The sequence below is a fragment of the Phallusia mammillata genome, chromosome 4, assembly GCF_965637545.1.
Source record: "Phallusia mammillata chromosome 4, kaPhaMamm4.hap1.1, whole genome shotgun sequence".
Taxonomy (NCBI): domain Eukaryota; kingdom Metazoa; phylum Chordata; class Ascidiacea; order Phlebobranchia; family Ascidiidae; genus Phallusia; species Phallusia mammillata.
The window spans coordinates 12,724,440-12,749,753 of NC_137255.1; the positions used below are offsets into that span (position 1 = coordinate 12,724,440).

A 25,314-nucleotide genomic window follows, 5' to 3' on the forward strand; every position below is an offset into this window, starting at 1 on the left:
CTAGCTGTCGTAATCCGCCAAAAAATCGCAATGCGGAACCCCATCCAGTTTAAAAACTGCTGCTGCATTTCAAAGATTAAGTAATTAACACACAATTAATAGTGTATGTAGCCGTAATAAAAAGACTGTCGAGGTCCACATCCAACGCCTCAAAGGTCCGGATGTGGACCGCGGTCCGCCATTTGAGTAGCCCTGCTCTAGCGCATGCAGTAAGAATATGAACGTTTGGGTTTTTAAAACTCCTTTGAAAGGTTTGACGTTCTTGTCAACGCTGTTTAATGAGTGTCAATTAACGTGTTTTATTAAAGTTGACCCTATAGTCTGAGAAAGGGGCGGCGTTGATGGGTTTTGTTCACAGTAATGAAGTAATGTCCGATTTTAGGTACAGAAGTTGCGATGAACCATAAATAGAATAACTATCCAAATCTTTAACCTTTCCGTCCAAAAACTTTTTGGGACTTGCCTTGACTCGAACAGCTAATAATTTGACTTGACTTGAGACCCGACTAATAGGATTTGTTACCCAACCCTGGCAATAAGCACACGTATTGCGATGTAATAAGACCTTTTTCGGTTATTCCCGCTTTGATTTTCACTCTTTGTTGCAACAAAAGGGTTCAATTCGTATAGATTTGTCAATTTTCAAAGAATATCCTATGTAAGTTTGAACCTTGTCTATAGGTCAGTGCGCATATTTTAGATGAAAATAATACGTATTTCTCATAGACCTGTACATAGGCGCCGAGTAGGCGGCGTTTTTAAAGCACGATTGCGGCCACCGTGGATATTTTGGTTAGTTTGTAGCGGTAACGTACGAAATATCGTCAAATCTGAAGAAAATTAGGAACAATTTTGCTTTTAAACAAATGTGCTGGCGATACAGCCACAAAACGTGGCTTAAAACTGCAACCTGCTTTGGTTAGTGCTTTGTTTGTGACGTCAAACACACAATTGTCTGCCAGTGAATGTTGGGCCATTGTTGTGTACAGTGCAATGTGATTTAATAAATGGTTAAACTTGACGAAACGTTTCTTAAACGTTGCTAAGCCAAAGATAAACGTTACAGCAACGTGTTGCAATTGCGAACTAAACATTATTTCAAACATATCTTTTTTTCTGATTTTGACGAACGTTGCATTCTATAGAAAGTTTGTTTGACTTTGAATTTGAGTTCTGTGGTTGCACGCATTAGTGACATCACGTCACATAAAGTGACGTCATGTTTTATGTCCGCCACCTTGCATTTTTGTAAAACTCGGCACCTATGCCACCTGTATATGCTTGTAATTAACATCGCAAGTGTGTAGACATATCTTTTGACTTTGTACAGGGCATCTTATAGTTGCCTAAGGCAGTGGTCCCAACCTTTTTTCGTCGCGACCCAAATACTTACCAAAATTTTGTTTTGTGGCTTCTCGTGCCCCATCGATATGCATTCTTACTATTTGGGTTGTATTTTTGTTTGTAAATCAGGAAAGTTTTTCAAAAATTACTACGCTAGTTTAAAAAATAAAAAACATCAAACAAAAATTATTCGTTTTTCCTCCAACTTTAGAGCTGGTTCAAAGCATTATGAGCAAGACAATTAACGCTTAACAGTGATCTCACCATAGAGCACTAATACTAGAGAGGTAACTGATTGTTCACTCAAGCGTGAAATCAATCATAGCTTGTCTTGTTTAGCAAATATATCTATTTTTTGAAGCAATAGGATATTTAACAACTATATTCTGTGGAACACAGTTTTAGTTTTGCAAAAAAATAGACAAACAAGGAATTGCGGGCCCCTTCTTTCTGATCAATCTCTGCAGATTGGTCACTCTTGGATGCTCCGTTGCCACGTGACCATTTTCATTAATTTTTGCTTGTTATGCTGCATAGGACGTTCTAGCTTTTTTCCAAGTTTGTACTAATAAATGAAAAGCCAAGCAGTCGGTACTTATTTTTTGCAATGCAAAAAGTACTATAAGATGAATTTAGAAGAAGTAACATGCTTAAGGAAGAAAATCGACCTAATTGTTATTGAAATTGATCAAGAGACCAGGGCAACCAGTGTTGATTGTCCAGGAACATGCAGCGTACAGGTTGTCTCACTGCTACCAAGACCGATGTATCACCTCAAGAAGTGGAAGATATCTATTCTACTGCTGCAAAAATAGCTAAAAGTGTAACAGTAGATGTACCAGACGTTTGTACTGATGTCTGCAGCCGGCAGGTGATCAACTATACAGCAATTTGTTAAAACAAAAAATATGCGCAAATTCGCAAAAAAATGCATGTGAAGTTCTTGGAATGCAACAAGTTGTTTCTACTAATTTCACATATGTGCATGGGGACCCATTCGTTTTGTGTCAAATAACAACCTAATAAATGGTTTGTGTCAAGTTGTCCACCAGGAAATTTTATCATACCTCTTTGCCAAAATGGTATTCAGGTTACATTTCTACTTGCACAGCAGAGTTTAGACTTTAAATTTTATATTTTTTTTTATTCATAAAAAAGTGGTCTGAAAAGTCAACATCAAGCAATATTTTATTTGAAACTTATTGATCACCTTAATGAAACTGTCTCACAACAACAAAAAAACATGTGCCCAAATAGTGTATATTTTTGGTGGCAATGTATACAAGTTAAATAAAAAATACTGCACATCAAAAGCGAAATGATTTGTTTTCTATCTTCTTGTTCAATGTGAAATCCCTACTTTGAAAACCTTTACTATTGACATTTTGTTCAAGTCTTCAGTTAAATTTCCATTCTTGTTTGCAGAGTAATTGTCATCAATCAAGTTGAAATATAATAGGTTTGTTCTGGCGCACCCTGCAAAAAAAACCTCCACTGTAAATGTCCTAATATTTGTACTTGCAAACAAATGTCAGTTGTTTGAAGAAATTAGTACAGTAATTATATGCTATAGGTTGGGGTTTGTAATTTGCATGGGTTTAATAGGATTCTGAAAGACCATACAGTTTTTGCATGTCCTAGAGTAAAATGTGTCTCTTTTTGGAGTCTTGGGAGTAAATGCAGTGTGGATTTTACACCGCCACCTGTCTCCAGCTATGCAATAATAGTTTAAATCACAAAAAACTCAGATAAAAAAATGTCATAAGGAAAGGTACTAAAATTCAGTGAATTAAAAAAACAATGGCAGAACAGCTCTAAACAAATATAAATAACCACAACATACCTCTTACAGGGTTACAAAAGTAAAAAAGGTTTCTTTGAAAACATCAGCCTTGAAATACTTGAGACAAACTTTGGACCAGAATTTACCAAATTTAAAACTTTGTCTTGGAAAGTACAATTATTTGTGTACTGCCAAGTGATTTTCATGTACATCCATAATGAAGTAAGCGGGACTCACGTTTCCGTATGTCACATTTTTAGTGGCTACCCGGTATGGCCAGTGTCTTGTAACCAGCTGTACTGATGAGACCTTACACGTAAAAGCACTATCTTCAACTTTGCCTTCATGATAATTTTTTTTGCAGCTCATGGTATTATAATACATATAACAGACATAAATAACCCTGACAAGTTAGTTTAATGACAAATCAGGGCCTTCGAACTGTAGTGTACATTGCTGGAAATCGGCGATCTTACCCGGAGCATCCAAGCGTGACCGATCTGCCAATATTTAGGAGTGTCGCCTCTAGTATTAGTGCTCTATGATCTCACACAAACATTATGACGTCACAAACAGAATAATTCACTATCACGCCAAATAGCCATGAAATTGTTATTGGGAAACAATTCATAGCCTTGGGAAATAACAAAATAACGCTACGAAACGTAGATGCTCTAATTGTCACAAATTTTTTTTATTATGAGCGGTGGGCTACATTAATTTTGGGTCGTATTGGACACTTGAAAGTTGTAAATGGGGTCGTGCTCATAGGCGCCGAGTTTTACAAAAATGCAAGGTGGCGGGCATAAAATATTACGTCACTTAATGTGACGTGACGTCACTAAAGGCCCGTTTACACTATGCGTTGCGCGCTCGCTCAAACCTGCGTAAGTTTGTTTGTTTTATTTTTTCTGTCTGGTTTCGCGCTTGACTGATTTCGGGCGCTCAAGTCTCGTAGAAATGAGCGAGCGATCGCCTACCGAGCGTTTTTCTGCGTATCAAGCAGCTTGAACCTGCGCAAACGGTTTGTGTTATCGCTGTGTGCGGGTTTGTGATTTGAAAAAGTTGGCTCATTTGCCAAAAATAAATGATGGAACGTAATTCGCCTCAATCTTAATTATTTATTACATTGTATGTGAAGTTGATTGTAATTATGTGCATTTAAAATGTACATTCTGACCAGCACAGGGGACTACATACTATAAAAACATAAAAGTAAGATAGACATGCCAAATATCTATACAACAACATCCTGAACAATCCTGTATGATTACCGAGATGCAAAATCATGTTTACTGACAAAATATCATTTAATTTAGATTCATACAAAGCTTTTTCTTTCGAATCTAAAATAGGTAACAATAAATGTATGTGGTGATTTATGGCCATCGATAGTCACTGTGAGCTAAAAATGACGTCGAGTATGTTATTTAGTACACTTAGGTACGCACCGAAAATCGCAGTGTAGGCTAAACGGAAGAGGTCGCAAGGTTAGGTTAGGTTAGGCGCCGCTTAGCATAGTGTAAACGGGCCTTAATGCGTGCAACCACAAGAATTTAAATTCAAAGCCAAACAAACTTTCCAAAAAATGCAACGTTCGTCCAAATCAGAAAAAAACGTATGTTTACAATTATGTTTAGTTCGCAATTGCAACACGTTGCTGTAACATTTATCATTAGTAACGTGTAAAAACTGTTTCGTCAAGTTTAACATTTATTACAACACATTTCCACTGTACACAACAATGGCCCAACATTTACTGCCAGACAATTGTGTGTTTGACATCATAAACAAAGCCTCAATCAAAGCAGGTTGCAGTTTTAAGCCACGTTTTGTGGCTGTATGTATCGCCAGCACGTTAGTTTAAAAGCAAAATTGTTTCCAAATTTCTTCAGATTTGACGATATTTGGTACGATACCGCTATAAACTAACCAAAATATCCACGGTGGCCGCCACCGTGCTTTAAAAACCCAAGGTGGCGGCGCCACTCCGCCACCGCCTACTCGGCGCCTCGTGCTGATAAAACCTTGAGAACCCCTGATTTAACTGCACATTTTAAATAACTGTGCTATTTACGCCACTTATCCGTGTTTAGTAGGGTTCCTCTATTTCTCGACTTTTTCGTTTCTCGAGAAACGAGAAATTAAAAATCCATTTCTCGAGAATCTCGAGAGTCTCGAAATTTTTATTTAAGCCGATTTTCTATCAAAAACAAACAAAAAAATTTCCGATTGTACGTTTTTCGTTTCTAGTAGCGATCGCAAGTAGTGATTCGCTAGCAAACCAGAAAAAAACGAAGCGACTGTTCTAGATCTTACGCAACCAGGCGTAACTTCTGTCTGAGAAACGTGAAAGTTTAGCGGCAACGCACGTTAAAAATCGCTGTTTCGGAAGCAAAATAAGAAAGTTATGTGCCCAGTCCGCTCTAGAGGCGAGTTGAAACGAAAAGTACACGCAATAAGAGGTGTCGCATTTACTTTTTGTTTAAGATACGTGACGTATTTTTATTTATTTCTCGAGAATCGAGACTCGATTTTTTCGAGATTTCTCGAGAATTTCTCGAGAAGGAACTCTTAAGTGTTTAGTCAACTTGTTTGTTGAAGTGAGATGTAATTAGAAAGAGAAGTGAGAGTGAGAGTGAGAACTGATAAGCTTCAAGCACCCATATTTTGTACTTTTACCAGTTTTATCTTTGTTTGTTTTGTCGCAAATTGCAGGTGTTTCAACTTTTAATTACTTTGGATTTGTTTAAATATTTTTGGATCTCGTAAACTCGTACCGTACCTTTGCTCCAAGATGCAGGTCCAAGATGAAATGATTGTCCGGAAGCGTATTTTTATTCAAAGGGATTTTTCCAATGGGCTTAATGTACGCTTTCAAACAAAGTTTCCGCCTGAACTTGATAACAAGGTTTGTAGACTTTTGTTATCCGTACTATTTACTAATAATGTACATGTCGGATGTCGCTGCCGATTTGTTGAGCTTTGATTGTTTTAAAGATTGAAAGGGAAGTGTTTGAAAACACCATAGTAACACTCAATCAAATGTATGCTGATGCTGAACGTGTAAATGCAGCTGCATACTGTGAAGGATGTATGGCATGTCTGAGTGGTTATCTTCTCCTACTTTGCATGGACACCCAGTACCAAAAGGTAAATTCTAAATTTGGATGCATTTAGTTTCATAGTGCAGCTTTTAGTGGTCTAAATTTTAGAAAGAGGGTCGAAGCATGGTTTGTGGTCTTTGTCCTGAATTTTCTGTTCATTTCTGGCAAATATTCCTGCCATTTCAGCAATAGCAATATTGTAACTTTTTGAAATGTACACATATCTTAAACAGGGCTACAAAATATTTAAAAAATGGGTATACTTGCTAAATTACCTGGCCCAAGAGCACACATCGAATTTGCAAATTCTTTCATTAGTAAAACCCATCTCTTTGAATAAGTGCATTGTGGAACGAAAATGAAAAGCATTTGAATACAGCATGATGGTGGCAAAACCTGTATTCGAATAGGAATGACTAATACGAAGTGCCCCATGTCTGTCCAAAAGTTTTATACTTTGTTGGTTGGTGCATTACAAAAACATTTTGTTACTTTTAATAGGATTCACCCATTTTTTACTCTTCTGTACCCTAAAGTTTTTTATGTTGCAGATCGTTCATGTAAGAAACACCCCCGCTAGTGTGCTAAAAATTTAAACAGTTCTTTAAAAGGGGTTTCTTGGTTGTTGCATAAAATTATAGCCTGGTTGTTACAGTGAAAACCTTTATAACCTGTAATATGTGTCAAAACACTATACTGTTCCCTTGTTAGATGTTCTATTTAGTGATGGGACGGGTACTCGGTATCGAAATATTTTGTCTCAGTTTTCGATACCAACGTGTGAGTACCGAAGGCCGATTTACACTATAAGAACACTGAAAACTTTGTGCCAACATATGCTTCGGACAGTACAAATTTTGGAAAAAGTTCCGCCAGGTTACGTATTTTTTTCGCTATCATATGGAGATTACTATTTTCGGCATGTGTGTGTACACGCCTGTACCCCGACCATGGCAGATAAATTAGCCAGTGATATACAACCAAGTACAACACTGTACTTAAGTACTCGGTACTCGGTATCGGTACTCGCTTCAAAACCTGGTATCGTCCCATCACTAGTTCTATTATAACAGTGTTTCTTAACCTTTTTAGCGCTCATACCCTTTGAGCTTTCATGAAATTTTCTCGTACCCCCTGTCTACAATGGCCGACGGAAGTAAATACAATTGCAATAATAGGAATTAAACTAAGTGTATTTATAGCTTACATGTTGAATGCATGCACTAAAACAGTCTTGCAAGTTCAACAATATTTACAACACACCAAACAATCAGTCAAAGACATATAACAAAGTAACTTGTTGCACATTCTTCACAGATATGCCTAAAGCGTATAATTTCATACTGCATGTTGTACCCCCTGCTTTGGTGCTTCGTACCCCCAAGGGGTACACGTACCCCTGGTTAAGAACCCCTGTATTATAAGAAAGCAGTGATTGGATTGGTTTATGATTAAGGAGCAGAAACAATTACATATGTGTTAAATGTTGAGTTAATGTAGGAAAAAATAGGTCACAAATGTACACATGTAACCATTAAATAGTAAATAGTACATATAAATTGCTTACATATATATATGGAAAAGCCACCTTTAAAGTTTCCTTTTCAGCTAGGTAAGTAGTAATGGTGTAAAGAAATGAAAAAAGCTAAAAGGGTTTGGTTGTTTCATGGTGTAGAAAACTCAAAAATTAAATCCTGCGTTTTTAAAAAAAAATTTAAACATTGGCGGATTGGGCTGAAATTTTGCAGTACTATTGATTGAGTCATTGAGGTTTCATATTTTTTTAGTTTGTGTGTCGGACCCCATTAGTACCCTACTAGCCCCCTAAAATGGGTCAGTTTTTTAAACAGTGTCGGATTGGATAAAATTAGGGTAGTATGTGGACTATGCTATTTGTAGTAGTGATGCACCGAAGTTTCGGTTGGCCGAAACATTTCGGCCGAATACGCTGTTTTTCGATGTTTCTTTTTGATTGCATGGAATTAATACCCAAATTTTCATTTTCGCCAATACGAAACATCATAAATTAACTATTTTTTGTATCTATAAAATACTTGCCACATTGTCTGCGAAATGTTACAAGTTTAGTGAAGCTTTCGCATTGTGAAAGTGATTTTGGTTGTCATAACTGAGTTCACTTGCATCAACAACACAAGGTTCAGTTAAAAACACCCATAAGAAATGCGGTTTTACCCTTTTTCGACGGGTTCGGTGCATCACTAATTTGTAGGATTCAATTGATGTGTTTACCTTGTAGCCCCAACATTTACTTAACTAGCCCCCTAAAATAAATGAACTTTTAAAAAATGTCCTAATTATATGAAATTTGCAAAGTTTATTAAACATACTAAGTCCTCGAATGTTATGTTTTGCAAGGGCAATACATGCTAAGCCACCCTTCTAGTTTATTATAGGTCCCCTTCCCTGAAGGGGACACATATTGTTTTTGTCCGTATTTTTTTTTTCTGTCTAACGCTGGCTTGTGAGACCCGTTTGGTCAAGAAAAAGTGCTTTAAATTTATTGAAATTTGGACATATGTTAGATATTAATCCAAACTTGGTCCACCTGAAGTTTGACCCCAAATTACCCAGCGGTTCACCCACAGGCCCCCAAAACGTAAAATTTTTAACGCTGGTTTGTAACGCTGGTTTGGTCAAGAAAAAGTGCTTTAAATTTATTGAAATTTGGACACATGTTAGATATTAATCCAAACTTGGTCCACCTGAAGTTTGACCCCGATTGACCCAGCGGTTCACCCACAGGCCCCCGAAATGTACATTTTTTAACGCTGGTTTGTAACGCTGGTTTGGTAAAGAAAAAGTACTTCAAATTTATTCAAATTTGGACATATCTTAGTTATCGATCTGAACTTGATTCTCTAGAAGTTTGACCCCGAATGACCCAGCGGTTCACCCACAGGCCCCCGAAACGTAAATGTGTCTAACGCTCGTTTGGTCAAGAAAGACACTGTAGGCAGAAGTACCAAGAGAGTAACTCACTGGTTTACGATAGCGGGAGGGCTCAGCTTGACGTCGGACAGACGTTTTACGAGACGTCGTTTCAGTGATTAGAAATCAGCTGTTGTGCACAGCAATGCTATGTCATTTTATTAAGTTATCACTCACGTTTTTAGTTTTGGCGAAGGTTTTACACCTATGACGTGATTTAAACCTAATAACCGTGCTTCGGTTTTGTATATGTCAAGCAAAACTTTGTTAATCGAAGTAAAGATGAAAAAGTTAACTTGACTTTTTTGCCAAATAAATGTTTTTTTAAATGCTCGTTGTCAGGTTGGCCACCGCATGATCACGGGTTACTTAAGGTCAACTAGTAGGTATTACAAACACAGTTCAGACCTTTTTTTCGTCATAACGTAGCGTTTTTTTGACAATCAATTTAGGAGTCAATACTCATGTATAAATTAGGCTTAACAGTATTGTTGAACATTAAGCATGGCGTGCTATTGAAAACGGTGTCAAAAGTCAAACAGTTGTTTGGCGTGTGCACACTGAGAGGTTACTACAGGTCAATGGTACTCGTTTTGCGAAACAAAGTTAAATGAAAAACAATTTGTTATGTATACACTTGTAGCAAATTGCTTTTTAATTTAAAGTGTCTGTAACACAACTGTTACAGCTTTCTAAAAAAAATGTGTTCAAAATCCGACCTTGGACGACAATATCTGGGTCAAAGCAAGAGATTAGATTAAAGTATTTGTTACGTTTTTTAATGTTTTTGTAATTACATGACAATAAGAGTGCAAAAAGAATACGAACACTTTTTTTTTATTGTTGGGTTAATGCTTTCTAAAAATTTGTCCTTAAGAATCTTTGTTTACTGTAAATCTGCACAAACGCGCGTGTGGGGACCCATTTGTTTTTGTTTACAAAAACAATCATATGTGTAGATCAAATGATGTGTATAGTAAATTGGTAAATATCGTATAGAATATATAAAATGGAAGTATATCAGAAAGCCACTCTTCTAGTTTTAGATATTTATGATTTAATAGAAATAGAAACATAGCCTACTATAACTATGAATCAGTCTGCATTCTGATATATTTAAATCAGCTGGAACAAACCACAATTACACTTATAACATGACCGGTAAATTAGCATGTGGCTTTCAAAAGATCACTACCTGCTGGTTTAAACAAGATAATAATGTAAAAAGATCATGTGCAAGAAGTTAATTATGGGTCCCCTTCCCTGAAGGGGACACATATTGTTTTTGTCCATATTTATGGGTCCCCTTCCCTGAAGGGGACACATGTTGATTTTACTCGATTTGTTTGTTTGTTTTTGTTTTTTTTTCTTGTTTTTTTCTTCTTCCCTGAAGTTTGTCCACCCCACTTTGCCATGAAATGTTTGATGGATTTCGATGAAACTTTCAGAGATGGTAGATATGGTTATGCAGATGTGCCATCTACTTCGTTTGACTTGATAGCCCCAATATTTACCCCGCTAGACCCCGAAATGTAAAACGTTTTTGTAGTTTGCTGCGCACCACAAACAGAAAATTTCTTTGGTGTAATAGTATAATATAGGCAACAGAACATGTGGTACTTGTGTTTGTGCAATGCTGGGTGGACGGTTTTGCACATGTCAGTCAGAGGGCGTGTTAACAGCCTTATGACGTCAGATGTGTTAACGAATGTTGATAATGACGCCTCTAGTGGTCAAAATTTTAAACATTGACCGATTTGGATAAAATTTTACAGGACTGTTGCTTGGGTCATTGTGGTTTCATATTTTATACTCTTGGGTGTAAAACCCCATTAGTTACCCCACTAACCCCCTAAAAAGGGTGAAATTTTTAACAGTGTTGGAATTAGTGATGGGACGATACCAGGTTTTGAAGCGAGTACCGATACCGAGTACGAGTACCACATGTATATACCTTCGATACCGAGTACCGAGTACGATTACCGAGTACTTAGGTGTAGTGTTGTACTTAGTTGTATATCACTGGCTAATTTATCTGCCATAGTCGGGGTACAGGCGTGCACACACACACGCCGAAAAATGTAATCGCCACGTGATAGCGAAAAAGATATACGTAAACTGGCGGAACTTTTTTCCAATTTTGTGCTGTCCGAAGCAAATATTGGCATAAAGTTGCCCGTATTCTTATGGTGTAAATCGGCCTTTGGTACTCGCACGTTGGTATCGAAAACTGAGGCAAAATATTTCGATACCGAGTACGAGTATCGATACCACTGAAATCGTTCGATACCATCGATACCGAGTACCGAGTACCGGGTACCCGTCCCATCACTAGTTGGAATTAAATGAAATTTGGACAGTTTGCAGAGTTTGTCATTTATAGGTGTCGATTTTTGTGTTTAACCCTGAAGTCCCAATTTTTACCCCTCTTGCCCCCTAAAATGGGTGAATTTTTGAAACATTGTCTGAATTGGATGAAATTTGGACAGCTTATAGAGTGTGCCATTTATAATTGTTAATTGTTGTGTTCAACCCTGTCTTCCCAACATTTACCCCACTAGCCCCCCAAAATGGGTCCATGTTTTTAACAATGTCTGAATTGAATGACATTGGGATGGTTAGCAGATTATGTCATTTTTAGGTGTCGATTGTTATGTTTCACCCTATAGCTTTTAGTGATGGGACGGGTACCCGGTACTCGGTATCGATGGTATCGAACGATTTCAGTGGTATCGATACTCGGTATCGAAATATTTTGCCTCAGTTTTCGATACCAACGTGCGAGTACCGAAGGTCGGTTTATAACATAAGAATAGGGTAACTTTATGCCAATATTTGCTTCGGACAGCACAAAATTGGAAAAAAGTTTCGCCAGGTTATGTATATATATCTTTTTCGCTATCATACTGAGATTACATTTTTCGGCATGTGTGTATGCACGCCTGTACCTCGACCATGGCAGATAAATTAGCCAGTGATATACAACTAAGTTCAACACTGTACTTAAGTACTCGGTACTCGGTACTCGGTACTCGGTACTCGGTACTCGGTACTCGGTACTCGGTATCGAAGGTATATACACGTGGTACTCGTACTCGGTATCGGTACTCGCTTCAAAACCTGGTATCGTCCCATCACTAATAGCTTTAACATCTACCTAACCAGCCCCCTAAAATGGGCGATTTTTTTAAACTGTCGGAATTGAATGAAATTTGGACAGCTTGTAGAATTTGCTATTTATAGGTGTCGATTTTTGTGTTTCACTTTATTTTGCCACTATTTATCCCTTCTTTTCTATAAATAGAGCACTACATAGATCTGACCACAGTTTTTCTTAAAATACCAAACTTACTGATGGTTGTTTTTTGAAATGCATAGTTTTTAACTTTGCATGTGTGGGGGACCCATGAGTTTCTGTCTGCAGAAACAACTAAGGTTATAAAAGACGGTGGGTGGTACGGGACCCAATATAAAAAAGTGTAGGGAATATATTAACGTTTCAAAATAGGTTATAGTGTATGTGCAATTGAAATATGTGCTGAGCCACCCTTCTAGTTTTTTTCTGTTTTCTTTTTTTCTTTCTAACGCGGATTTCTTCCCACGTTTTGGTCAAGAAAGAATGGTTCAAACTTTTTCAAATTTACACACATTACACATATTGGTCTAAAGATGGTCCATGTGAATTTTGACCCCGTTTGATCCCTTGGTTCACCCACAGCCCCCCAAAACGTGAAATTTTTAAAACGGCTATACTGGCTTAAGTACTTTATTTAGGAGTTAGATGCTTTGTTGTTTGATGCAATATAAGGTATTTCAAAGAATTTTGTACCTTAAAAAAAGATTTACCCATTTTCACCCCTTGAACCCCAAAATATTCGTTTCTGTCTAACGCTGGTTTGTTTGTTAAATGCGTTTGGTCAAAAAAGAGTGCTTTAAATTTATTCAAATTTGCACAGATGTTAGTTATTGTTCCGAATTTGATCCTCCTGAAGTTTGACCCCAAACGACCCAGCGGTTCACCCACAGGCCCCCAAAACAAAAAAGATAAAAACGGCTGTACTGACCCAAGTACATAATCTGAGGGTTTCATGCTTTGTTGGTTGGTGCAATGTAAGCTATTCTAAAGAATTTTGTAACTTTTTATTGGATTCGCCCATTTTTACCCCTTAAAGCCCCCAAAAAATAAGTTTTAGGCCAGAAATACAAGCCCTAATGTGCTGAAATGTTAAACAATTGTTTGCAGTAGGTTATTCGCTTTGTATTTAAAAATTTGCCTTAATCGGCCAAATAGTTACTTTTACAGCCCATAATATGTGTACACTGTCAGTCAGATAGAAGTCTCACACTCTCAACTCTCTAGAGAGTAATTCAATTGTTTACGATTAAGGCGGGTGAATGCAGCGGGAGTGCTTAGCTTGATGTCTGGACGGACGTTTTACATGACAATCGTGTTGGTGATTAGAAAGCAGCTGTTTTTGCGCAGCTATTCTATGTCGTTTTATTAAGTTATCAAGCACATTTTAAGTTTTGGAAAATTGTGTTTAAAAACTGACCTTGAACGACAATATCAAGGTCAAAGCATGAGATTAAATTGAAAGTATTTATCCTGTTCTTGTTTACTGTTGTTTGTAATTATATGACAATAATGATGCAAAAAGAATAAGGCTAAAGTTGGTTACGTTTTTTCTTAAAAATGTAAAAATAACCAGGATGTTTGTTTACCAAAAATCCGCACAAATGCACGTGTGGGGACCCATTCGTTTTTGCTTGCAAAAACAATCATAAGTGTAGATCAAATAATGTGTATAGTAAATTGGTAAATATCAAACAATGATTGTGCCCTATTTTTACTGTTACCTAATCGCATATGCATATGTGTAGGGACCCATTAGATTATGCTTGCAGAAACAATTATGTTATAAAGTGCCAGGAAAAAGATAGGGACCCAGTGAAATGTAGGTGCCAAATATATATCCATTATGAATATAGTAAATGGTATATGTGATACATCATATATAAACTGACAATATATAGGAAAACCACTATTCTAGTTGTAAAATATGATTCATGTTTTTTTTTACCAGCTACATGTGAAAAACAAATATTTATGTGCTGGAATCAAAGTAAATAGTGTTTGTGGTTAACCATCCACATATCTATACAAGTAATACATATACATGATACATATGTATTGAAGTACTGTAATACTATTTTACCCATCTCTGTGTATGTGTAGTTGTTATGCATATATTTGCCATAGCTAATTTTTGACATGCAAAGTTACCCTCGATTTGTGTTTTGTCACCAATGTCTTGTAAAGGTGTTAAAGAAGATATCAAGATATATTGATGAACAGAATCAGAGCATTTATTCTCCGAATGGAGTGATCATCACTGACCCATTCTGCAATGGATTGCGCTCCGTAAGCATTACTATTTTCTTTGCCTGAAGATATATACTGGGACTGTCAATGTTTTTGTTAAAGTGGCATGGTGGGCTGTAGTAAAGACCACTCAACCCAGCTTAAAGATATGAATAAAAGCCAAATATTCCTCCAAAAGGCTAAATGTTTTGATTTAGTCAAACCTCCTAAAGTATTTTCAGAAATAATTGTATGTCTTCAACTTCAACACATGCAATACTTTTACATGGGACTCCAAAATCACTGTAGAATTTCTTGTTTGCAAAAACTCAAGCATTAATTGTGGGTCCCCTTCCCTGAAGGGGACACATATTGATTTTACTCAAAATGTTTTTTGTTTTTTTCTTTTTTTATCTTCTACTCAAAGTTTGTCCGACTCGTTTTTCCATCAAATCCTTGATGGATTTGGATGAAATTTACACAGATGGTAGATGTAGTTATGTAGATGTGCATCCCACTTTGTTTTTGTTGATAACCCCAGTATTTACCCCGCTAGCCCCCTAAAATGGGTATTTTTTCCCCGAAGTTTGTCCAACTCGTTTTTCCATCAAATGTTTGATGAATTTGGCTGAAATTTACACAGATGGTAGATGTAGTTATGTAGATGTGCATCCCACTTTGTTTTTGTTGATAACCCCAGTATTTACCCCGCTAGCCCCCTAAAATAGGTATTTTTCCCCAAAGTTGGTCCGACTTGTTTTTCTATAAAATGTTTGATGGATTCGGCTGAAATTTACACAGATGGTAGATGTAGTTATGTAGATGTGCATCCCACTTTGTTTTTGTTGATAACCCCAGTATTTACCCCGCTAGCCCCCTAAAATGGTATTTCCCCCCCCGAAGTTTGTCTGACTCGTTTTGCCATCAAATGCTTGATGGATGTGGCTGAAACTTATACAGATGGTAGATGTAGTTATGTAGATGTGCATTCCACTTTGTTTTTGTTGATAACCCCAGTATTTACCCCGCTAGCCCCCTAAAATGGGTATTTCCCCCCGAAGTTTGTCCGACTCGTTTTTCTATCAAATGCTTGATGGATGTGGCTGAAACTTATACAGATGGTAGATATAGTTATGTAGATGTGCATCCCACTTTGTCTGGATAACCCTAGTATTTACCCCGCTAGCCCCCTAAAACGGGTGAGTTTGTAAACAATGTCAGAATTGGCTAAAATTTGGATAGCTTGTAAAGTATGCCAATTATCGTTATTGCGCCATTGCAGTTCAGGGGTTGTTAACAGCCCTTTGACGTCAGAAACATTAACGGTTGTTGCTCAAAACACCTCTAGTGGTCGAAATTTTAAACGTTGGAAGATTGGACTGAAATTTTGCAGTATTATTGATTGAGTCATTGTGGTTTCCTACTTTATAGTTTGTGTGTGTTGAACTCAATTAGTTACCCTACTAGCCCCCTAAAATGAGTTTTTTAATTTAAATCAGGGGTGTGCAACCTTTTTCGTCGGTGGGCCATATAAACAATTTCAGACATCAAGCGCGGGCCACTCAATTTTTTTTCCTATACCGTATTTACACGTTTTTTACCCCACTATTGGTGCGGCTTGCATTGTAATATCATGTCGATATTATTTCCCCACGCCTGCGCTTTGTTTTATTTTGCGTTTTAATTATGGGTCCCCTTCCCTGAAGGGGACACATATTGTTTTTGTCCGTATTTTTTTTTTCTTTTTTTCTTTTTTTCTTTTTTCTTTTTTTCTTTTTTTCTTTTTTCTGTCTAACGCTGGTTTGTGAGACGCATTTGGTCAAGAAAGAGTGCTTCAAATTTATTCAAATTTGGACATATGTTAGATATTAATCCAAACTTGGTCCACCTCAAGTTTGACCCCAAATTACCCAGCGGTTCACCCACAGGCCCCCGAAACGTAAAATTTTTAACGCTGGTTTGTAACGCTCGTTTAGTGAAGAAAAAGTGCTTCAAATTTATTGAAATTTGGACATATGTTAGATATTAATCCAAACTTGGTCCACCAGAAGTTTGACCCCAAATTACCCAGCGGTTCACCCACAGGCCCCCGAAACGTAAAATTTTTAACGCTAGTTTGTAACGCTCGTTTAGTAAAGAAAGAGTGCTTCAAATTTATTGAAATTTGGATATATGTTAGATATAAATCTGAACTTGGTCCACCTGAAGTTTGACCCCGGATGACCCAGCGACACACCCACAGGCCCCCGAAACGTAAATGTGTCTAACGCTCATTTGGTCAAGAAAGACACTGTAGGCAGAAGTCCCAAGAGAGTACGTTTACGAATAATAGGGCAGAGCGGGAGGGCTCAGCTTGACGTTGGACAGACGTTTTACGAGACGTCGTTTCGGTGATTAGAAATCAGCTGTTTTGCACAGCAATGCTATGTCGTTTTATTAAGTTATCACTCACATTTTCAGTTTTGGCAAAGGTTTCACACATATGACGCGATTTAAACCTAATAAGCGTGCAACATTGCTGTATAGGGCTTGCAATCATGTAAGTACGATACACAATAAATTTGAATATTCTTATGACACACAATTTTAGTGGGACACTTGAAGTTGAGAGTCCTTACACAGCTTGTCAATGCGGGCTTTGACAGAAGTGGTAGCTACCCTTAACTGACTAACTAAATTTTCATCGGTCAGCTGACTTCTACATCTTGTTTTGGTGAGCTTCATTTTAGAGAAAAATTGCTCACAGCAATAGGTGCTACCAAAAAGGGAAGTCATTCGTCTTGCATGTTGGGACAAATTGGGAAACTTTTCACACATGTATAGTTTGTAAAAGTCTACCAAACTTTTTTCAGAATATTTTCTCTTTGTGTCCATGTCAGCCTGCAGTTCAATGAGTTCCATTTGGTAATCGTCAGGACTGTCTTCCACTAGGAAATCAAAAGGTTGAGCAAACAATTTCAGTTTCATTTCATTTTGTCTAAAATCTGGAAATCTGTTTCCAAACTCATCACACAGCTTCTGTACACTTGCTACATAGTTAGCGCAATCCAGATCAGGAAATTCTCGTTTCCTGGTTGCAAGACACGTGAAATGGATCAACGTAGCTCTACTCAACTGAAATTGGAAAAGTTTTAATTATTCTCAAAAGCACTGATATGCTCAAACAGGCTTATTCACAAGCTGACTTTTTCCTTGTAATTTCAAGTTCAGGTCAGAGAGATGCTGTGTTATATCTGTGAGGAAGGCTAAATCATTCAACCAGTTGTCATCACTCAAAAACGCCACATTCTGATGTTTGCTTTCCATGAAAAACTTAATCTCCTCTCGTAGATTCCAGAACCTCTTTAGAGTGGCAGCTCTACTAAGCCAACGTATTGCAGAGAAGTACACAACATCAGCATACTCACTGTCCATGTCATGCAGAAAAGCTTTAAATTGCCGATGGTTTAAACCTCGTGCTCGAACGTAATTTACACACTGGACAACACTTTTCATGACGTCTACAAAATCAAGAACTTTGGTACACAAGTTCTCTTGGTGAATAATGCAGTGGCTCACAACTACGTCCTGTGCTTCAACTGCATTGAGAAATTTTGTGGTGAATCCATTTGTTTTACCTTTCATGGAAGGAGCACCATCTGTTGTAATACCACACAAGTTAGCAGGATCCAGTTCGAACTTTTTCACTACCTTAAGCACCTGTTCACAGATATCCTGTCCTGTGGTTGTCGAATATAGACTTCCCATATCTAAAAATTCTTCGACAATATCAAAGTCAGCAGTAACAGCTCTGATGAAAATGACGAGTTGGGCTGTGTCACTAATGTCAGTGCTCTCATCTAAAGCCAGACTGAAAGCTTCACATGATTTTAGTCTCTCTTTTAAAGTCTCTTTAATATCATTTGAAAGACAATTTGTTCTGCGCGAGACAGTAAAGCGAGAAAGGCTAGTTTGTTTTACCAACTGGGTTTTCTCTGGACATGCATATTCTGTGAATATTGTCAAAAAAGGTTTAATAAATTCTCCGTCACTGAAAGGCTTTCCTTTTTCGGCCATACTTTCACAAATCTTAAAACTGAGTTTTGTCACCAGTTCTGTGTCTTTCTTGTAAGTGGTGAAAACATGTTGTTGTTTTTTCAAAGAATTTTTCAAATGTTCTATTTTGTCCACTCGTACCTGACCAACCATTCCATCATACTGGGAGGAGTGCTTACTCAAATAATGTCGTTTAATATTATACTCTTTCATGACAGCAATTGTATTTTGGCAGACGAGACAGACAACACCTTCGTTAAGTGGCTCAACAAGATATTGTGTGCACCATTCGCTGTTGAATAACCTTCCTTCGCCATAAATTTTTCGTTTCTTAGCTGTTAACATTTTGCAAGCCCTGACACTCCTAAAATACCCTTTCAGTCTGCTGTCGCAGATATATAACTTAAGAAAAGATTCCGCACCAAGCTTGCCAAGTCAACTTTAAAATGTGAGGTGCAAGTAAGTTTCGTCCCAACACTGCCTTTCACAACAAAGTAATTGTTTAATACACAAAGAGGAATATTACGTCACATTCGGTTTAGATACGCAACAAGCACCTAATGCGAATAGAAGACTAAAGGTCTGAGTGAATTAAGTTCAATGCGCTGGTTTAGCTTATTCTTGTTACGTATAGCAACTTAGGAGATTTACCGAAAACTAGCCAGGATTTTTTGCTAAAATGTGCATTTTTACTTGCTCTGAATTTAGAATGTTGTTGCGGGCCACACTAAATGGCTTGGCGGGCCGGATTGTGGCCCGCGGGTTGCACACCCCTGATTTAAATAGTTTTTACTCCATATAGCATATTTAGATGTGCACAGTACCAATCATTGTGTTTGTCTTCACAATACCAAACTTACTCATTGTTATGGGTCCCTTCCCTGAAGGGGACACATATTGTTTTTGTCCGTATTTTTTTTTCTTTTTTCTGTCTAACGCTGGTTTGTTAAACGCATTTGGTCAAGAAAGAGTGCTTCAAATTTATTCAAATTTGGACAGATGTTAGTTGTTAATCTAAATTTGATCCTCCTTAAGTTTGACCCCAAATTACCCAGTGGTTCACCCACAGGCCCCCAAAATGCAAAATTTGTAAAACGTGGTTTGTTATATGCGTTTGGTCAAGAATGAGTGCTTCAAATTTGTTTAAATTTTGTCAGATGTTAGTTATTAACCAAAATTTGATCCTCCTGAAGTTTGACCCTGAATGACCCAGCGGTTCACACACAGGCCCCGAAAACATAAAAATTTTAACGCTGGTTTGGTAAAGAAAGAGTGCTTCAAATTTATTCAAATTTGGACATATGTTAGTTATTAATCCAAACTTGATCCTCCAGAAGTTTGACCCCGAATTACCCAGCGGTTTACCCACAGGCCCCCGAAACGTAAATGTGTCTAACGCTCGTTTGGTCAAGAAAGACACTGTAGGCAGAAGTCCCAAGAGAGTAACTCACTGGTTTACGATAGCAGGAGGGCTCAGCTTGACGTCGGACATACGTTTTACGAGACGTCGTTTCGGTGATTAGAAATCAGCTGTTTTGCACAGCAATGCTATTTCGTTTTATTAAGTTGTCACTCACATTTTCAGTTTTGGCAAAAGTTTCACACCTATGACGTGATTTAAACCTAATAAGCGTGCTTCGGTTTCGTATATGTCAAGCAAAACTTGTTAATCAAAATAAAGTTGAAAAATCAAACTTGACATTTTTGCAAGATAAATGTTTTTTTTTAAATGCTCGTTGTCAGGTTGGCCGCCGCATGACCATGGGTTACTTAAGGTCAACTAGTAGATATTACTAACACAGTTCAGAACTTTCTTTCATCATAATGTAGTGTTTTTTTGCTATAAATTTAGGAATCAACACTCAAGGCATGTATAAATTAGGTTAAACGGTTTTGTTGAACAGTAAGGACGGCGTCTATTGAAAACGGTGTCAATAGGTCAAACAGTCGTTTGGCGTGTGCACCCTGAGAGGTTACTGCAGGTCAATGGTACGACAATATCTGGGTCAAAGCAAGAGATTAAATTAAAGTATTTGTTTCATTCTTTTTTAATGTTTTTGTAATTATATGACAATAATAGTGCAAAAAGAATACGAACAATTTTTTTATTGTTGGGTTAATGCTTTCTAAAAATTTGTTTTCAAAAATCTAAAAGTCACCGCAACATTTGTTTACCGTAAATCCGCACAAACACGCGTGTGGGGACCCATTAGTTTTTGTTTACAAAAACAATCATATGTGTGGATCAAATGATGTGTATAGTAAATTGGTAAATATCGTATAGAATATATAAAATGGAAGTATATCAGAAAGCCACCCTTCTAGTTATCTATTGAATTGCATTATTTTCAACTTTGCATGTGTGGGGACCCATGAGTTTTTGCCTGCAGAAACAACCAAGGTTATAATAGACGATGGCTAATATGGGACCCAATACAAAATAAGCATAGGAAATATATTTATGTTTTAAAATAGATCATAGTGTATGTGCAAGGGCAATATGTGCTAAGCCACCCTTCTAGTTTATACTCAACTTTTGGTTGGATAAAATTGTAAAATTTTGGAGCATCTCAAGTTCATAGTAGGTATAAATAGATAGTTGTTACTTGTTACCAGGTTTGTTTTAGAAATGTTTGTTTTTAATTATGGGTCCCCTTCCCTGAAGGGGACACATATTGTTTTTGTCCGTATTTTTTTTCTTCTTTTTTCTGTCTAACGCTGGCTTGTGAGACGCGTTTGGTCAAGAAAGAGTGCTCCAAATTTATTCAAATTTACAGAGATGTTAGTTAATAATCCAAATTTGATCCTCCTGAAGTTTGACCCCGATTGACCCAGCGGTTCACCCACAAGCCCCCAAAACGTAAAATTTTTGAAACGGCTGTACTGGCTAAAGTACAGCATCTTGGAGTTTTATGCTTTGTTGTTTGGTGCAATGTAAAGTTTTTTAAAGAATTTTGTATCTTTTTTTCGGATTCACCTTTTTTTTACCCTTTAAACCCCGAAATAATCGGTTTTAGTTTTAAGGCAGAAATACATGCCCTATGGTGCAGAAATATTTGAAAAAGTTAACAATTGTTTAAGCAGGGTTCGTTTAGTATTTAAAATGTTTAGTACATTCGTTTAGTATTTAAAATTTTGCCAGTTACCTTTACAACCCATAATATGTGTAAGCTATCAGTCAGATATAAGTCCCAAGGGAGGAATTCACTGGTTCACAATTAAGGCGGCAGAGCGGGAGTGCTCAGCTTGACGTCCGGACAGACGTTTTACGAGACAGTCGTTTGGGTGATTAGAAATCAGCTGTTTTTTGTGCAGCAATGCTGTGTCGTTTTATTGAGTTATCACGCGCTTTTTCAGTATTGGCGCAGGTTTTACACCTAAGACGTAATTCGAACTCGATAAACGTACTTCAGTTTCGTTTATGTCAGGCAAAACATCGTTGATCAACATAAATATGAAATTTAATAAACTTAACTTTTTCGAACGCCGCGATAAATGGTCTTTAAATTCTCGTTGTCAGCTTCGCCGTCTCATAACCACGGGTCACTAAAGGTCAACTTGTAGGCATTACAACACAGTTTTTTTTTCGTCATAACGTATCTTCTTTATTTTTGACAAATGAATTCAAGAATCAGTACTTAAGTCATATATAAATTAGGCCGAACGGTATTGTTGAACACTAAGGACTGCATGCTATTAAAAACAGTGTCAAAAGGTCATTAAACGGTCGTTTTTGCGAAACAAAGTTATGTGAAACAAGTTGTTATGTATACCTTTGTAGCAAACGACGTTTTTAATACAGTTAAGGCTTTCTAGGAAAATTTGTGTGTAAAAACTGAACTTGAACGACAATATCAAGGTCAAAGCAAGAGATTAAAATTGAAAGTATTTTCCCTGTTCTTTTTTCACCGATTTTTTGTAATTATATGACAATAATGATGCTAAAAGAATACGGAAAAGAACTTTTAAAGTTAAGTACCGCAAATCCGCATAAACACGCGTGTGGGGACCCATTCGTTTTTGCTTGCAAAAACAATCATATCTATAGATAAATTGTGTATAGTGTATTAAGTTGGTAAATATCGTATAGAATATATAAAATGGAAGTATATCAGAAAGCTACTTTTCTAGTTTGAAAATTGAAATTAATTAACAATTGCATGGTCATAAGTATGGTAGATAACGTATGTTGTTAATAGGGATGTGCCAAAACTGCAAATGTTCTGTTTGGTCGAGCACCGAGCATCTCACTTTAATGCTCGGTGCATTATGACGTCACAAAAAATTACCTTTCTACGTTTTAGCTCTACAAGGTCTCTTACGTCACCGGCGGTGTTTTATTGAGCTGTACATGCTCGTAAAGAACGCGTTTTTCCACCATCTAATACATTTGAAAAAACATTCGTTTTTTCTCTTGGATACCATTTAGAACACTAGTTACGTATGTTAGCAGAGCATGAATATGCAAATTTAACGCTCGGGTCAGTTTGTGCAACTGCTCGGCCGAGCACCGAGCATCAAAAACAGCGATGCTCGGTACCGAGTACTCGGGTTCTGGCTCGGCTCGGCCCATCCCTAGTTGTTAACCATTATATTGGATTTAATGTGTATAATTTGGAAACATAGAAAAGCCACCTTTCTGGTTTAATTTAGTTCAATCTATTGATGGAAGTCATAACTGTATATTTAACTTTCTTAACTTATTTTTTGTTTTCGTAGATTGAATTTGCTATATATGATACACCAGATGGATGATGTTTTTTAATTTTCATCCGTAAAAAGGAACAAGAACTGCAATATTCGTTTTACACTTACAAAAGCATTCTATTTTAAAGTTGCTTTACAAAATTATGTTTGCTTTTTTGTTTGGTTGCATGTTACTATGTGTGCATGTTGGTCAATAAACATGTCTGTAGTTGTATGTTAATGCCAATCATAAGCAAAAAGGCTACAGAAGCATAAACTATAGAAGTGAATATTAGGGACAAATGTTTAAAGCTGGTAATCTAATGTCAATTTGTTTTTTCAAACAAGAATCGTTTTGCTGCTGCAACGAAAAATGAAAAAACAGTGCATCATATTATCTTGCGAACATGATAGTATCAGCAGTGCGAAAACAAGGCAAAAACTTACAGCACAGATATACAACAAATAACACCGTTCGTATTTTTCTTCCGTTACTTTTTTCTGTGAGAAAAAGTTTTACACTTGTTTTCTTTCATTGACAGAAGTGTTTGTTTTGCTTAGCGCTAAGCATCGTTTTGTAACAACCATCACTAAGGTGCTCAGCGTCGAAATGTGATGAAGTTTATGCACAAGTGGGGAAATTCAAAACAAGTGTAGGCGTTTAAAAATTGAATGTTTTGTTGGCCCTGTGGGTAAATCCACCAGGTCACAAGGAGTTTTGAAAGGAATAACTTCAGACAGATCACCTAAACCAGTGGTTCCCAACCAGGGCCCATGGCCCCCCAGGTGGGCCACAAGTGTAGATTTACCAGAAACACCCACTAAAAATTCCCTAATTTAATCAACTAATTTGCATACTATTTGTCTATATTGAGGCTTTTTACGAATGCGGACCCTTATTTACTCTATTCGACCTGCGTTTAAAGCCGATATTTATAGTATCCAATTTCCACACGAGTTTGCCATTTATATTTTAAGGGGGCCACAGGACTTACAAGGTTACATGAAGGGGGCCACGAGGCAAAAATGACACTTTTAGTGGGCCACGGACTATGGAAGGTTGGGAACCACTGACCTAAACCGTGTGCGAATTCGAAAAAGATGTTTTTGTGACAAAACGTGTAATACAAACTGGCGTTTGATAGAAGCAATTCGACCGACAACAACGTTTAGAAAAAGCTACAATTGCAAATATAGGCTATGCACGAACACGTTCTGTACAAGAGGGCAAGTATGTTTTAAGATTTTTTGTTAACTTGCGAAAACTCGACAAATACAAGGTTGTTTATAAAGGTGACGATTAAACCATAGTTAAGCACAACTGTCACTGATCGAATAACATCAATCGTAGGCTACTAAACGTTGGCCAGTAAATGTTTCTATTATACACTTGAGGTTTGCACACTATTTGCTAACTTGCGAAGACACGACAAATACATGTGCAGGCATTTTAACCATAATAGTAGGCCTACGGGGTGACTGACGAAATCGCTAACAGGTGTGCCAACACACGCTAAAACCAGTGTAGGATTTGAACCCATATAACAAGGACTTCCCGGTAGGCTACTCTACGACAAACCCAGAAACCTTCTTATTAAATGCCGTTGTCAACTCGGATCGGCCAACCAGCTAATTCGATAAGAACGAGCAACACGAATGTAAACTCATCCTCGCGTTACAAGCTCCCACAAGGGAAACTTAAAATCTAAATTGGGGTTCCATCAGCAAGCCTGTAGTTGACTACTGGTAAAGGCCAACTTTTGTTCGCAGTTGTAATGATAGAAACATAGACTAGTATTTTTCTGTCCTATTGGAACACTATATACGGATCTGTTCATTAATGATGGAAAATAACGGCCCACATAGATGAGCATTTGCCGAAACGTTTAAACAATAAGCATGTCGCTTTTTACGTCTAGTTGGGCCGTTATTTTCCGCATTTCAGTTCCGTTCAAATAAAAAATTTTGTTCTTCTATGTATGTAAAGTTAAACTACTGAACGCTTCAAGAACCCTGGCCGAAAAAGTTTGAGTTGCACTGGAATAGAC

General features: G+C 37.2%; 1 protein-coding gene and 1 long non-coding RNA gene across 2 annotated transcripts; one reads left to right on the plus strand and one right to left on the minus strand.

Annotated features, from left to right (window-relative positions):
* Positions 1 to 2,467: 2,467 nt before the first annotated feature.
* Positions 2,468 to 3,686, minus strand: LOC145224955 (uncharacterized). Its single transcript, XR_013859769.1, has 2 exons — positions 3,188 to 3,686; positions 2,468 to 2,820 (listed from the first exon to the last, which is right to left on the minus strand). It is a non-coding gene; the product is annotated as an uncharacterized LOC145224955 (long non-coding RNA).
* Positions 3,687 to 5,815: 2,129 nt separating this feature from the next.
* Positions 5,816 to 23,501, plus strand: LOC145223112 (golgin subfamily A member 7B-like). Its single transcript, XM_080089451.1, has 4 exons — positions 5,816 to 6,038; positions 6,128 to 6,280; positions 14,504 to 14,605; positions 23,300 to 23,501. The coding sequence occupies exons 1-4, from the start codon at positions 5,925 to 5,927 to the stop codon at positions 23,333 to 23,335; spliced, it is 405 nt and encodes a 134-aa protein (XP_079945577.1). The 5' UTR covers positions 5,816 to 5,924; the 3' UTR covers positions 23,336 to 23,501.
* Positions 23,502 to 25,314: the final 1,813 nt, after the last annotated feature.